The sequence below is a fragment of the Mytilus californianus genome, unplaced genomic scaffold (genome assembly GCF_021869535.1).
Source record: "Mytilus californianus isolate M0D057914Y unplaced genomic scaffold, xbMytCali1.0.p SCAF_11, whole genome shotgun sequence".
In the NCBI taxonomy this organism is placed as follows: domain Eukaryota; kingdom Metazoa; phylum Mollusca; class Bivalvia; order Mytilida; family Mytilidae; genus Mytilus; species Mytilus californianus.
The window spans coordinates 66,407,711-66,423,871 of NW_026262593.1; the positions used below are offsets into that span (position 1 = coordinate 66,407,711).

Genomic DNA, 16,161 nt, shown 5'->3' on the forward strand with positions numbered 1-16,161 from the left:
CATAGAAATAACTTGTCCCTGGCATCGAAACAGCATGCCCTGAAAAGTCTGTATTCAACATATATATAAAAACAAAATCACTATTTACACTTGCTGTGCATGTAATTTTATTTTGTTTGCTCATTATTGTTGCCACAAATTCTTCATTTTTTTACGCCGTAGTGGAGTGGGCATTAAGTTTTACCCTTGTCTGTCTGTACGTATGTCCCAAAATTGGTGTCCATTCTCTAACTTCAGTTTGCCTCAACCAAATGTTATGAAACTTAAGTTTGAATTTTTTTTGGTGGTGTCACTTTTACTGTTCTAGAGTTATGCCCCTTTACAAATGGAAAAATTGCTGAATTTTTTGTTTCTGTTCTCTAACTTTAGTTTGCCTCATCCAAATGTTATGAAACTTATACACATTACTTATTACAACAAAATTCAGATCAAGTAAAACTTTGGGTAGTGTCACTCTTACCATTCTTTAGTTATGCTCCTTTAAATTTATAACTTTATATGCAAGTGGGGGCATCATCTGTGTCCCATGGACACATTCCCCATTTATTTAAAATATGAACTACATTATGCTTTTAAATGTCAATCATGGTTGATTTTCTGACAGAATTACTCTGACATTTAATTTCAGGCTACAAGTACATGTAAGAGGAAGGAGTGATTTGTTGTGAAAGATCCTGGAATGTTCAACTTTACTTGGAAACTATTGGCAAAGAACTGACAGAATTTACACAAGAAGCCAGTATCATCTTGTCTTGCAATTGGGAACTATATGTAAAGTGCAGAAACTTAAGAACAACATTAGAAGCCAAGATCAACAATACTTAGAACTACATGTATAATCAAAGTACTGTCATAATCCATATGAGAGAACCCAAGATCATCTACACTTGGTGTCTATATGCAAAGTGTTGTCAGAATCCACTTAAGAAGCCAAGATCAACTATAATTTGGAACTATATGCTTTAGTGCTGTCAAAATCCATAAAAAAAAATCCAAGATCAAAAGGACCTACTTTACCTACCTGTCCAAATGATGAATACAGATTATTGAGTCTTATAAAAAACACTGATGAAGAATATTGATATAAAAATAATGAAAATATAGAGCTGATCAGCTAATGATTGTACATGTACATGATGTATACATGTCAACAATTACTAGTATATTGAAATTTACAATGCTAATAAATTTTTTATAAATTTGATCTCATAGACATTTTAGGAATAAAAATCAAAAATGTTTCTAATAGAGCTTTTTTTGCTGTCTGTAGTGAATTTTGCTGCAAACACAATTCATGATATGCAAACTGCAATATATGCAGTTGTCTTTAATACAGAAGGTAGCTATGAGATTTGGAAATTTTGGAAATCATAATACCAAGTGGCAGTTGTGGTAAATGCACATGCCTTTGCCTCATCTTTTACCTCACCAACCCCTGACCTAAATGGCCACTTGAATTATTTTACATCATTTGGCATTTGTTTTCCATCCATATGCGATTCAGTTTCTATTTCAAAAGTTATATTTTCTGGATAAAAGGAGAAGTAAAATACAGTTTTGTTCAATGAGACAGCAACCAAACAAAACAACCAAAAGAATTATATATTGTCTGGGAAAACTTGTGTATCACTATTAACTGACAACATTTTTACCTACTGTAAATTCAGAAATTATTGCGTGCATTTATTATTGCGATTTTTGACGAATGGACTAAATTGCGAGTTTAATTATTGCGATTACAAAAAAAATCTGCATAAAGATCTATAATTCAGTTATCAGAATGCAAGTTCTTATTATAATTTTTGCGATATTCACCCTGTCGCATTATTTGCACTAATAATAACCTCACAATAATCCAGATTAATTTTGTTTTGTAAATTTAGATATGGCTCAAATTAATACAGATTGCTACAAAGATCTCAAGCACATTTCATGGATCAGTGATCAAGGTTAAAGTTACCTGATTAGGGTTGTTTATCAGATACTGTTAGCAATAGGTCATTTGTCAATGTCATGTTTTTGTGTTTTTGTCTGTTTTTTCTAATACTAAAAGTACATGTAGTAGATAAACTATATGTATGCAATGATTCACAAATGTAAGGAGTACATGTCTGTCTGGCAATTGTCATTGACCACATTTGCATGGTTCATTGGTCAATGGTAAGTCCTCTTTTAACATGCTACATTGTGTAATCAATGGGTTATTATATTTGGTGTATGGTATGATTATTAAATGTATATATTGAAATATTAAGTAAAAAGATGTGATATGATTGTAAATGAGACACTCCACAAGAGACCAAATGACACAGAAATAAACAACTAAATGTCATCATACGACCTTCGACAATGAGTAAAACCTATACTGCATAGTTGGGTATAAAAGGCCTCCAAATGACAAATGTACAATTTAAAACAATTCAAATGAGAAAACTAATGGCATATTTATGTACAAAATAATGAATGAAAAACAAATATGCCTGTCTTGCAGGGTCTATCTGAACTTAACCTTATGTTCATGGTTTTGTCTGTTACTGGCATACTATATATATGTTTAAAATATTTGGTTGATGGGGTGATTGTAACAGAGGCGGATTTAGGGGGAGGGCCCATTGGTTGATTATATAGGGAATCACTGAAGCATGACTGGAGCAGGCCTCTCTTAGACAGTCGCCCCCCCCCCCCCCCCTTTTCATGAAAAATTCTGGCTCCGCCACTGTGTAAGGCTGGCTTGGATTGGTTTATCTGATCATTTTCATGATCATTGATAATATTAAGTTTTTCTGATACTTGTAGTGAAACTTTATCTTTAGGAATATCAACATAAAATCAATCATGAATGATGATTAGTAAAGCAGGTGAGACATTTCAGCTTGTGCACTCTTGTTAACACAAAAATTATATGGACTGTCGCTAGAAAATGAATGGACAATGCATGCTTGGTATGGACCAAATTCCTCCTTTTTACCATACGAGGCTGCGTATTTATCTCGGGTGGGGGTGGGGAGGGGGCACTTCCTATATTCAAGGTGATGGGACGTGCCGCTGGAATAGGTCACCTTTTCAAGCTTGAAAATATGTGAAAAGGTCGGGAAAACTATCAAAAATATATGATAAGGTCAATAAAGTTTCCATAACTTCTTCGTCTGTCATCTTTCTTGGTGTTCCCGGGTGTGATTTTATCAACCAAATTTTCTCTTTTAAGACTTTGGTATTCTAGTCTTACATTACACTACATGAAACCCAAGCATAATAGGGAAAAGGTTACATTTTTACCTGCGCAATATATGAAAAGGTATACATTTTTGAAATATAAATTTTTGAAAAAGGTGGGCCCCAGCGGCACCCCTTATCAATTAAGTATTGAAGCGCCCCCTCCTACCACCCCTCCCCCGGAGGTATTTATACATCCAGCTGTATGAACACCCTGCCATAGCAAGGGATTATCTGTCAGATTAGGGAAGTCATATTTCTATACCCTACGATATGAAAATAAGGAGATGTGGTATGATTGCCAATGAGACAACTATCCACCAAAGTTCAAATTTAAAAGTCAATATTAAAAAAAATTGCATCTCCATATTATCATCATAGGCCGATAATTACGTTTCTTTGCAGCTAGCAGGTGGGTCAAACCAGTGTTCACACATCATTAAAAAAGTTGTCATGCATATTTCTTGCCGCAATGACACACTCCACTTTAATTTTTTAAGAACTTTCCTTATTAGCTTCCCTTTTGAAAAAAACGCATGTCAAAAAGTAAGACAGAAGTTAAAGTTTGCCAATATCACCGACTATTATAGCGTCCCTGTGTACTGGGTGGAGTTTTAAAATTACAATCCCAACTTTTCCTGAACCTAGTTAGTAGTATAGATTTTGTGTATATATAATGTCTTTAACTGGTAGTGTTTGGAACTGCCCGATAGACTGCGGATGTGTGTCCTAGGCAAAATCCTGACTTGGTCAAGCCAAATATTTTGCGCCGCAAAGCATGTGGTATTGAGGGATAATAGCATATACCGATATATAAGGCCGGAATACTAGTAAGGTCCCGGTTGCTATTGACCAATTTTCTTTCATCTACATGATCAAAGGTTGAAAACTGCAAATTATTGAAATGTCCGTTTTTTTTTCTGCGTAAAACAAAAAATGTGTTGCTCGAGTTCCGTTAGTCTTTTATAATAACTCATTCTTAATCAATTATTTAAGTTTTTACGCTGATATTTCCTCTTTCTTTTTTTAATGCGAACTCTGTTGGCATATTGATAGATACAACATAAAATAGAAAATTAACAAATAGCAAAATAAGTAAAAGGAAAATATTTTAAATAGAAAACATTGGCCCCGAGGTCTCATGTTATAGTACTAGAGTTCCAAATTTCACAGAATCATGATACGAGAAAATTTGTTAGATATTTTCGTGCCCATTATTTGATAAAGTATATAAATCTTTAAATAAAAATGTTATGTGTGACTGTCAAGTATTTAGTCTTTGTTTGAAAATTGTAATGTCCAAAAAAAATTTTGGAAAATAAAAAATACTTAACTATTATCAAAATTTTGCAGTGTTAAAATATTTCCCATACTCCGGAATTGTTATGTTCAAAAATTTTTGGCAAATAAAAAATACGTAACTATATATATTATCAAAATTTTGCAGTGGGAAAATATTTCACATACTCCGGAATAAGATCCCAGCAATACTTGGAAATGAAGATATTTCAAGTAAAAAATAGATTTATGACAGTAACAAAAAGTTAAAAAATGCCAAACGGATAAAACGGTTAAAAGCTCATTAGAGCTTATGTTGACTCTGTTTGTACACTTTGCCGACTCTAAATAAAGCTTATTTATTATTTTTTTATTTATTTATTATTTATAGTGTGCAGATGAACCCCGATGCCATTATACTATAGCATACTATATGGGTTTTTCTTGTTTTTGAAAGCCGAAAGGTGACATGCAGTTTACATCGCTATCCTTTGTTTACGGTTAAACATTGCGTCATTGGCAAAATATTTTCATATATATACTAATACATCTAAAAGACATCTTTTGATATATTCAACCAGTATTTAAATGAAAATAGGGTGCGAACGGATCCAAGGGGCGAACGTGTAGGGTGAGAATGTGTTTTTGGAGCGAACGCACCAGATACCGTCGTACAAGTCAATATTTATATTTTCTTTTTTTAAATGTTATGCTTTAATATATCATGTATAATTCTGTCCTTTTTATGTGAAAAATGAACAAACCACTCTGTAGTCCTGACTGTACGTATTTCCTGTTTTGTGGCTTTTGTAGAACGTTTTGCATGGTTTGTTGACATCGGGAAAGGGTGCTTTCATACACGCCCGCGTTCCAATGTCGTCAAAACTATTTTTGAGAAAACCCCTCAAGGCGACCGTTTCCAAGGTGCTCGTCGTTAGTAACATGCGTTAAAATATGCGCACTGTTAAAGGGCCGAGCCACCTTAAGTTGTCTTGCTTACACTATTTCAATGCAAACATGAAAAGCATAATATCAACCTAAATGCTGTTGTTTACAAGGGCAAGTTACTTTCTTTTATGGGATATCCTAATTGAGGGAGCATGTATTGACAGATGATTTGTTTTCAGTACAACGAAAATGAATTAAAATAATTCATGTAAGTCAAACACTACAATCAGAACACAGCTAAAATCGTCACATTGATTTTTGCCACAATATTTTACTGAAAATTTAACTTTCATTTTAAGATCTCGAGTTATGTCTGTTTTAAAGTTGAGGTACCACAAAATTAACAACAAGTGTTTTTACCCATGATGTCACAATAAATGCAGTTTTAATGTCAAGTAAGAGGCCCTTGTATGTGTGTTTTTTTTAAATACATTTATCTTGCTCATATTTTTACATATTTTTGAAATCTGCAAATATAAAGCATGTTCAAGGACCAACTAAATAATTTACCACAATACTTGTATCTATGAACAACAACTTTCATGTAAATATTTTTGTGGTACTTGTCATTTTTAGCTCACCTGGCCCAAAGGGCCAAGTGAGCTTTTCTCATCACTTGGCGTCTGTCGTCCGTTGTCGTCATTAACTTTTTACATTTTGAACTTCTTCTAAAGAACCACTATATGGAATGAAACCAAACATGGCATGAATGTTCCTTATGAAGTTTTGACCAAGTGTTGTTACTTTTAAGCCAAACCATCATCCAAGATGGCCACCAGCGGGGGACTTAGTTTAACATAGGACCCTAAGGGAAATACATACAAATGTTTTCTTTTAGAGAACCACTGAATGGAATGAAACCAAACATGGCATGAATGTTCCTTATGAGGTGCTGACCAAGTGTTGTTACTTTGAAGCCGATCCATCATCCAAGATGGCCGTAGGTGGGGGACTTATTTTAACATAGGACCCTACGGGAAATACATACAAATGTCTTCTTTTAGAGAACCACTGAATGGAATGAAATCAAAAATGGCATGCATGTTCCTTATGAGGTGCTGACCAAGTTTTGTTACTTTGAAGCCGATTCATAATCCAAGATGGTTGCCTGGGGGGGGGGGGGGGGGGGGGGGGGGGACTTAGTTTAACATAGGACCCTATGTGAAATATTTACAAATGTCTTCTTTTAGAGAACCACTGAATGGAATGAAACCAAACATGGCATGAATGTTCTTTATGAGGTGCTGACCAAGTGTTGTTACTTTGAAGCCGATCCAACATCCAAGATGGCCGCGGAGCGGTTGACTTAGTTTAACATAGGACTCTATGGGAAATACATACAAATGTCTTCTTTTAAAGAACCACTGAATGGAATGAAACCAAACATGGCATGAATGTTCCTTTTGAGGTGCTGACCAAGTTTTGTAACTTTGAAGCCGATCCATCATCCAAGATGGCCGCCAGCGGGGGACTTAGTTTAACATAGGACCCTATGGGAAATACATACAAATGTCTTCTTTTAGAGAACCACTGAATGGAATGAAACCAAACATGGCATGAATGTTCCTTATGAAGTGCTGACCAAGTGTTGTTACTTTGAAGCTGACCCATCATCCAAGATGGCCACCAGCTGGGGACAGTGTTTAACAAAGGACCCTTTGGCAATACATACAAATGTCTTCTTTTAGAGAACCACTGAATGGATTGAAACCAAACATGGCATGAATGTTCCTTATGAGGTGCTGACCAAGTGTTGTTACTTTGAAGCTGATCCTTCATCCACGATGGCCACCAGCGGGGGGGACTTCTTTTAACATAAGACCCTATTGGAAATACATACAAATGCTTCTTCTAGAGGTGCACTGAATAGAATGAAACCAAACATGGCATAAATGTTTCTTATGAGGTGCTGATGAAGTGTTGCTACTTTGTTGCTGATTTACTGTTCAAGATGGCTACCAGGATTTTTAATTAAATTACAGGGCCAATATTAAACCAAATTTGGCCTCACTCAGGGTATCTGTTATGATTTTAATCTATTTTAACATGATTTCCAAAACCAAAGTAGAATCAGGTGAGCAACACAGGCTCTTGAGAGCCTTAGTTTGGTAGAAAAATTGGAATTTTGTCATCTTTGTACTGTAAAACCTCTAAATATTCCATGATCAAAGATATTAAAGTTTCATATTTGCAAAGCTAAAATCACTTAGTTTTGTAATACAAAATGTATTTCATTTTTGTAGAAGGAAAGGGCCCCTCTGTGCACCTCTTCAATTTTCAATACTATTATAGAGTATATAATGAGTTCTTTACATAATTTTAATGCATTTGATTTAAAATATTGTTAATTTCAGGTTCATAGACCCATGTCTAGTTCCGGTACACCAATGACCCCCAGGGCTGAACTACAACAACAAGACAATCAAGTGCTCATGTCAGTCATTACAACATTTGCTACCATTACATCACGGTCAACAATGGGTGGTGTTATTGTGGCAGGACTTGTGAGTAGATGCTCTTGAAAAATGGTTGAGAGTTTACATATTATAAGTTATCATTAGTTTTAATTTATGTAAAATACATGGTCTTGGAAATGAGCACTAAGCACAGTCATAGTGAAGACAATGATGTTGAGATTTTCTGTATTTAGAAATAAGAAGAGGACTTTTGGCTTGCATTTGTAATAAAAAGATGGATTAGATCTTTTATTTTATGTAGCTACACAATAATTCCTAAGCTTACATGCTACAGTTTCTAAGCATACACATAACAATTCCTTAGTAAGCACATCACTAAGGAAAGTAATATTTTTCCTATTAAGTGATGATACAGCCATTTGTTCCTTTCAGGTACTCAAGGTAACTGGATGGAAGGTTGTAGCAGCAGTAGGGTCATTATATTGTATGTTATACCTGTATGAGTGGTTGAGTTGGACCAATAAAGCTAAGGAGAGGAGATTTAAAAGTCAATATGTGGAGTATGCAGCTAGTAAACTCCGACTGATTGTAGATCTGACAAGTTCTAACTGTAGTCATCAAGTACAACAGTAAGTATTAGTAAACTCTGACTGATTGTAGATCTGACAAGTTCTAACTGTAGTCATCAAGTACAACAGTAAGTATTAGTAAACTCCAACTGATTGTAGATCTGACAAGTTCTAACTGTAGTCATCAAGTACAACAGTAAGTATTAGTAAACTCTGACTGATTGTAGATCTGACAAGTTCTAACTGTAGTCATCAAGTACAACAGTATGTCTTAGTAAACTCTGACTGATTGTAGATCTGACAAGTTCTAACTGCTCTCATCATGTACAACAGTAAGTATTAGTAAACTCTGACTGATTGTAGATCTGACAAGTTCTAACTGTAGTCACCAAGTACAACAGTATGTCTTAGTAAACTCTGACTGATTGTAGATCTGACAAGTTCTAACTGTAGTCATCAAGTACAACAGTATGTCTTAGTAAACTCTGACTGATTGTAGATCTGACAAGTTCTAACTGCTCTCATCATGTACAACAGTAAGTATTAGTAAACTCTGACTGATTGTAGATCTGACAAGTTCTAACTGTAGTCACCAAGTACAACAGTATGTCTTAGTAAACTCTGACTGATTGTAGATCTGACAAGTTCTAACTGTAGTCATCAAGTACAACAGTATGTCTTAGTAAACTCTGACTGATTGTAGATCTGACAAGTTCTAACTGCTCTCATCATGTACAACAGTAAGTATTAGTAAACTCTGACTGATTGTAGATCTGACAAGTTCTAACTGTAGTCACCAAGTACAACAGTATGTCTTAGTAAACTCTGACTGATTGTAGATCTGACAAGTTCTAACTGTAGTCATCAAGTACAACAGTAAGTATTAGTATAAAACTCTGACTGATTGTTGATCTGACAAGTTCTAACTGTAGTCATCAAGTACAACAGTAAGTATTAGTAAACTCTGACTGATTGTAGATCTGACAAGTTCTAACTGTAGTCATCAAGTACAACAGTAAGTATTAGTAAACTCTGACTGATTGTTGATCTGACAAGTTCTAACTGTAGTCATCAAGTATAACAGTAAGTATTAGTAAACTTCGACTGATTGTAGATCTGACAAGTTCTAACCGCTCTCATCAAGTACAACAGTAAGTATTAGTAAACTCTGACTGATTGTAGATCTGACAAGTTCTAACTGTAGTCACCAAGTACAACAGTAAGTATCAGTAAACTCTGACTGATTGTAGATCTGACAAGTTCTAACTGTAGTCATCAAGTACAACAGTAAGTATCAGTAAACTCTGACTGATTGTAGATCTGACAAGTTCTAACTGTAGTCATCAAGTACAACAGTAAGTATCAGTAAACTCTGACTGATTGTAGATCTGACAAGTTCTAATTGTAGTCACCAAGTACAACAGTAAGTATTAGTAAACTCTGACTGATTGTAGATCTGACAAGTTCTAACTGTAGTCATCAAGTACAACAGTAAGTATTAGTAAACTCTGACTGATTGTAGATCTGACAAGTTCTAACTGCTCTCATCAAGTACAACAGTAAGTATCAGTAAATTCTGACTGATTGTAGATCTGACAAGTTCTAACTGTAGTCATCAAGTACAACAGTAAGTATTAGTAAACTCTGACTGATTGTAGATCTGACAAGTTCTAACTGTAGTCACCAAGTACAACAGTAAGTATTAGTAAACTTTGACTGATTGTTGATCTGACAAGTTCTAACTGTAGTCATCAAGTACAACAGTAAGTATTAGTAAACTCTGACTGATTGTAGATCTGACAAGTTCTAACTGTAGTCACCAAGTACAACAGTAAGTATCAGTAAACTCTGACTGATTGTAGATCTGACAAGTTCTAACTGTAGTCATCAAGTACAACAGTAAGTATCAGTAAACTCTGACTGATTGTAGATCTGACAAGTTCTAACTGTAGTCATCAAGTACAACAGTAAGTATCAGTAAACTCTGACTGATTGTAGATCTGACAAGTTCTAATTGTAGTCACCAAGTACAACAGTAAGTATCAGTAAACTCTGACTGATTGTAGATCTGACAAGTTCTAACTGTAGTCATCAAGTACAACAGTAAGTATTAGTAAACTCTGACTGATTGTAGATCTGACAAGTTCTAACTGTAGTCATCAAGTACAACAGTAAGTATTAGTAAACTCTGACTGATTGTAGATCTGACAAGTTCTAACTGTAGTCATCAAGTACAACAGTATGTCTTAGTAAACTCTGACTGATTGTAGATCTGACAAGTTCTAACTGTAGTCACCAAGTACAACAGTAAGTATTAGTAAACTCTGACTGATTGTAGATCTGACAAGTTCTAACTGTAGTCATCAAGTACTACAGTATGTCTTAGTAAACTCTGACTGATTGTAGATCTGACAAGTTCTAACTGTAGTCACCAAGTACAATAGTAAGTATTAGTAAACTTCGACTGATTGTAGATCTGACAAGTTCTAACTGTTCTCATCAAGTACAAAAGTAAGTATTAGTAAACTCTGACTGATTGTAGATCTGACAAGTTCTAACTGCTCTCATCAATTACAACAGTAAGTATTAGTAAACTCTGACTGATTGTAGATCTGACAAGTTCTAACTGTAGTCATCAAGTACAACAGTATGTCTTAGTAAACTCTGACTGATTGTAGATCTGACAAGTTCTAACTGCTCTCATCAATTACAACAGTAAGTATTAGTAAACTCTGACTGATTGTAGATCTGACAAGTTCTAACTGTAGTCATCAAGTACAACAGTATGTCTTAGTAAACTCTGACTGATTGTAGATCTGACAAGTTCTAACTGTAGTCACCAAGTACAACAGTAAGTATTAGTAAACTCTGACTGATTGTAGATCTGACAAGTTCTAACTGTAGTCATCAAGTACAACAGTATGTCTTAGTAAACTCTGACTGATTGTAGATCTGACAAGTTCTAACTGTAGTCATCAAGTACAACAGTATGTCTTAGTAAACTCTGACTGATTGTAGATCTGACAAGTTCTAACTGTAGTCATCAAGTACAACAGTATGTCTTAGTAAACTCTGACTGATTGTAGATCTGACAAGTTCTAACTGTAGTCATCAAGTACAACAGTAAGTATTAGTAAACTCTGACTGATTGTAGATCTGACAAGTTCTAACTGTAGTCATCAAGTACAACAGTAAGTATTAGTAAACTCTGACTGATTGTAGATCTGACAAGTTCTAACTGTTCTCATCAAGTACAACAGTAAGTATTAGTAAACTCTGACTGATTGTAGATCTGACAAGTTCTAACTGCTCTCATCAATTACAACAGTAAGTATTAGTAAACTCTGACTGATTGTAGATCTGACAAGTTCTAACTGTAGTCATCAAGTACAACAGTATGTCTTAGTAAACTCTGACTGATTGTAGATCTGACAAGTTCTAACTGTAGTCATCAAGTACAACAGTATGTCTTAGTAAACTCTGACTGATTGTAGATCTGACAAGTTCTAACTGTAGTCATCAAGTACAACAGTATGTCTTAGTAAACTCTGACTGATTGTAGATCTGACAAGTTCTAACTGTAGTCATCAAGTACAACAGTATGCCTTAGTAAACTCTGATACAGTATGTCTTAGTAAACTCCGACTGATTGTTGAACTGAAAAGTTTTAACTGCAGTGATCAAGTACAACAGTATGTATTATCTAGGATGTGAACCAGTTCTGTAACATTACAGAGTTCACCTAAAGTTTTTTATAGGAGTTTGTGTTGATTTTGTTTACTTTTCTATGTTGTATTTTGTCATATTTTATTTTCTCAATTTCTCTTTTGTTTTTTCTCTCCTTCACGGAATCAAAAAGCGAGACATAGGTATGCTGTTTCCAGCATCGGTGGCGGCTGAGGCGGTCCATTGACTGAATATTTTTCATAACTGACATGTAAAAGTATTGCTCTTTTAATTTCAACATTTAAAATGTTCAGACATTTTACTTTCAAAATAACATAAAGGCTCGACATATCTCTGTGTTAACAGTTTATTTGTCTGTTACTGTCTTGCCTTTTTTCTTACAAAACTGTTTTTTAAATTTTTGCTAAAATATCATATGTTAGACAAGAGATATTTACCATAGTACTTTTGTATTATGCTATATCATTATTATTATTGTTATATCATTAATGTGACTCGACAATGGATTTTACTAAGAGTAACATGGGTGTTATTAGTGAAGCAGGAGTTGTTAGCCCTTAGGAGCACCTTGGTTAATCTCCAGTTTTGGTGGGGCTTATGTTGCTTGTCATCTGTGTCATGTTTTGTGGACTTTTCATTTATTTAAGCTGTATTTTATTGACTTATGTTTTTTTTTTACTTGACTCCCCATTTTTTGACATATAGTTAAAGAAGAGAAATGCCATTAAAATATATATAATTGCCTCAAACAAAGCTTTATACAGGTGGTTATCTTAATGCTATTGTTAAGAAACAGAACAATTTTATTTGCTGCACAAATTGCATATATATCAAAATATTATTTGTAACAATAGTTTTACAGAATACACCTATTTATTTTACAGGGAATTGTCATCCACTTTTGCCCGACTTTGTAACACTGTTGATCAGTCCAAGCACAACCTTAAAGATGAGATACTAAAACTGGACAAAGAAATCAGAAGATTAGAAGATACTTCTAAAAATGCAAAGAGTCTCAGGTACATCATGGTTTATTTAGGCAATTACCATATTTTTATTTATAGTAAGGTAACATTTAGGAGGCTAGAGGCAATCTTGATTTTGATACAAGGTTATAGCTTTTGAATTCATAGTTAAGACTTTCCAGTAACAGTTATGAAATAAAGAGCAGCTTAAAACAAAATAAAAGCTTCAAATATGAACTCATTAAAACTACATATTAGTTCAATAATCAGAAAAATCTGCTATATATTTGCTAGTTATAAAGTACTCACAGTTACAGAAAGCTAGTTCAAAGCCAAAACAACTATTAAAAAAATCCTGTGTCCAAGACTAAAATCAATCAGTACACATCCAGTGGATTAAGTGTAAAGAAGTCATAAACAGTTGGAGAAAAAAACATGATCTTGTGCAATGTTCCCCAAAAGAATTGTAGATTTACCTAGTAGTGAAACACTTACCAAGTTTTATATTCCTTCATATGTTCTGAAGACATGTAACAGATATTTATTGATACCAGAATGATAAGTCTGCACCAACTTGTTATAAAGTGTGATATTTTTCAGTTAACAGAAAGACCTTCCAGTAACTGTCATTATGAGGAACAGCTTTAAAAGCTCTATTCCTTTGATGCATTGATTATATATCTTTCTATTTTACAGAAACAAAGCTGATTGGTTGGATAAAGAACTGAATACATTTATAGAAGAGTTTCTTCAGAAGTATGATTAGTGTGCACCCTTAGCTTACTAGAAAAGTTTATGTGAAACTAATTAATACTTATTGTGATGGTAAAATTCATTTCACTTCAGTTGCTATTATTAGTACAGTACTGCAAAGGCCACTCTTCTTATAAATAATTATCTTGCAAGTTATAAGGTCTGTTCCTGGCTGTTTAGTTTACACATAAATCACTCAATCCCATTGGCTGCCATGCAACATTTTGAATTGTAGAAATTTGTGTAAATTATAGACGTTTTTATTAATATATTTATTTGACCTAAGTTTGTTACATAAATGTATTAAAAAATGATATTGATTGTTAGTGAGATGACTTTGTTTATTTGAAATAACTTCAACTTTTTTAATTACTTTCATAACAGTCTGAGAAAATTGTCTTTTGCATAGAATTTTGGAATAGAAAGAAGAGTGTTATGATAATAGTTACATGAGATAATTTTTGAAAAAGACATAAAGAGAGTTATAGTTCTCTTTGGCCCAATATATGGTGCAAACAAATTAAAAAGTCTATAAGATCGCAAAATATTAGGTATTATTCGACCATGGTATTTATTCAGTCTAATGGTATTGCATTTGTGTTATACTGTCACTAACCAAAGCCTGGTGATGTGAACAATATGTAGAATTTTATTTATGACTACAGAGGAAATACAGGTTAGGGACTTTTTGAAGTGTCTGCTTCATTTCCAAAATTCATAATTTTCACTCTAAATATTTGCTTCCAGGAAATAAAGAGCAAATTTGAGAAATAATTGAACAATTCTGAGAAGAAAACTATTACATTGAAAGTCATTTGTAATCTGAATTTATACATAAACTACCCAAACTTTTCCCAACAGGAATTCAGGAAAAAACTTTTTGTCACTTGTTGAAAAGTCTATTGATACTGGTAATATTGAGTGGTGTGTGGTAGTTTGTTTTTTTTATGGGAAAACCACCTTTCGCTTATCAAGAAGTAAATAATGTTTTTAAATGATGCTAGAACATTTCAAGAGTGTTATAATAAGCCAAAATAACAATTGGAATAACACATGTTGAAAATTTTCCAGTTTTGGTGTTTTTGTTTTAACTGTTGCACTGGAAATTTTGATCTCATTAAAGAAAGAAACAGCTTCAAATTTGGTTACTTCTCAGATGTGCTCTTATTTCTTTGAAGCAAATAAACATGAACAATAACTTCTTTCACCATCTGTATGAAATAATGTTATGTTATAATATATCATTATACATTATGCATAATAGTTTACAAAACCTTCATATATTGAGGCCACAAATGGGTCTTAGTGCCCATAATATGTTTGTCAGTTTGTTTCAAATAAAATGTCATATATGATTGTATTGTAGATATGTTTTTGTTTTTTTTCACATTTTTACATAAACTGTTTATATGACACTTTGATGAACATTCTTCCTCTGGACATTTAATTTTACAACAAGAAACCAATATCACATACTTTGAAAATATAAAGTTTTTTGATGCATCAATACAAACCTACTGTTTCATATCCTGGAACTTCACTACAATTGATTAATGCTGATTGACAAAAGTCACATTTTGAAATATATTTTCTTTTGAGATTTGAGATACAGATTTTTTTTTATATTACAAGAATTCTAAAATGTCAGACAAAATTTAATATCTTTTCTCCAGTATTTGATCAAAGAAAGTTTCAGAAATGAGAAAAAAGTAACTTCTTGTTACATTTGCATTACTTGGTTTGTTTCACCCTAATGACTATGATTCACAAATTCATAAACAAAGGTTGGTTGTACATGTAATATGTTAGTGATGTTATAGATAAATGTATTTAATTGATTCATGCTTACAATGTGTGTTGTTTTGATTCATGTTCATTGTATGAAATATGATAAATTTGAATAAATGTAATGTGTAATTGTTTATATGTAGTATGCTATGTTAAAAAGGATCTCACTGTATGATTTTGTGGTTTTCATCTTTTCAACTTATAGCATATTTTAAGCCAATATAGATAAATTTTTAGCCTCTGGTACTTATGTTCAGTTTCCAAAAACTTTCAGCATGGGACCGTTTGTATTTTGGGATTAAGGAATAGATTATTTTTGGTATTAATATTATTTATTTTAATAAGATTTATTTTTCATATAAAGAAAAACTTCTGCAATCAACCTATTCAGATCTCTTTTTGAAAAACAAGAAATAATCCAGAAAAGCTTTGCACACATAACTATCAATTAATCTAATGCAAATTTCATACGATTTTGCATAATTCTTTTTTAGCCAAATGAAGCCCCTTATATTCTATTTATCTAATGAATTTTGTTTTTTA

The 16,161-nt window shown here is 33.3% G+C and overlaps 1 protein-coding gene across 2 annotated transcripts in view; it reads left to right on the forward strand.

Annotated features, from left to right (window-relative positions):
* The window catches only part of LOC127720560 (mitofusin-2-like), a 37,169-nt gene extending 22,199 nt beyond the window's left edge, over nucleotides 1-14,970 (forward strand). For both annotated transcript variants that reach the window (XM_052227167.1, XM_052227166.1), the window contains exons 14-17: nucleotides 7,794-7,943; nucleotides 8,289-8,485; nucleotides 12,997-13,131; nucleotides 13,774-14,970. In XM_052227167.1, the coding sequence (XP_052083127.1) occupies nucleotides 7,794-7,943; nucleotides 8,289-8,485; nucleotides 12,997-13,131; nucleotides 13,774-13,843 (552 nt within the window). In that variant the 3' untranslated portion in view covers nucleotides 13,844-14,970. The remainder of the gene's footprint in view (nucleotides 1-7,793; nucleotides 7,944-8,288; nucleotides 8,486-12,996; nucleotides 13,132-13,773) is intronic.
* Nucleotides 14,971-16,161: the final 1,191 nt, after the last annotated feature.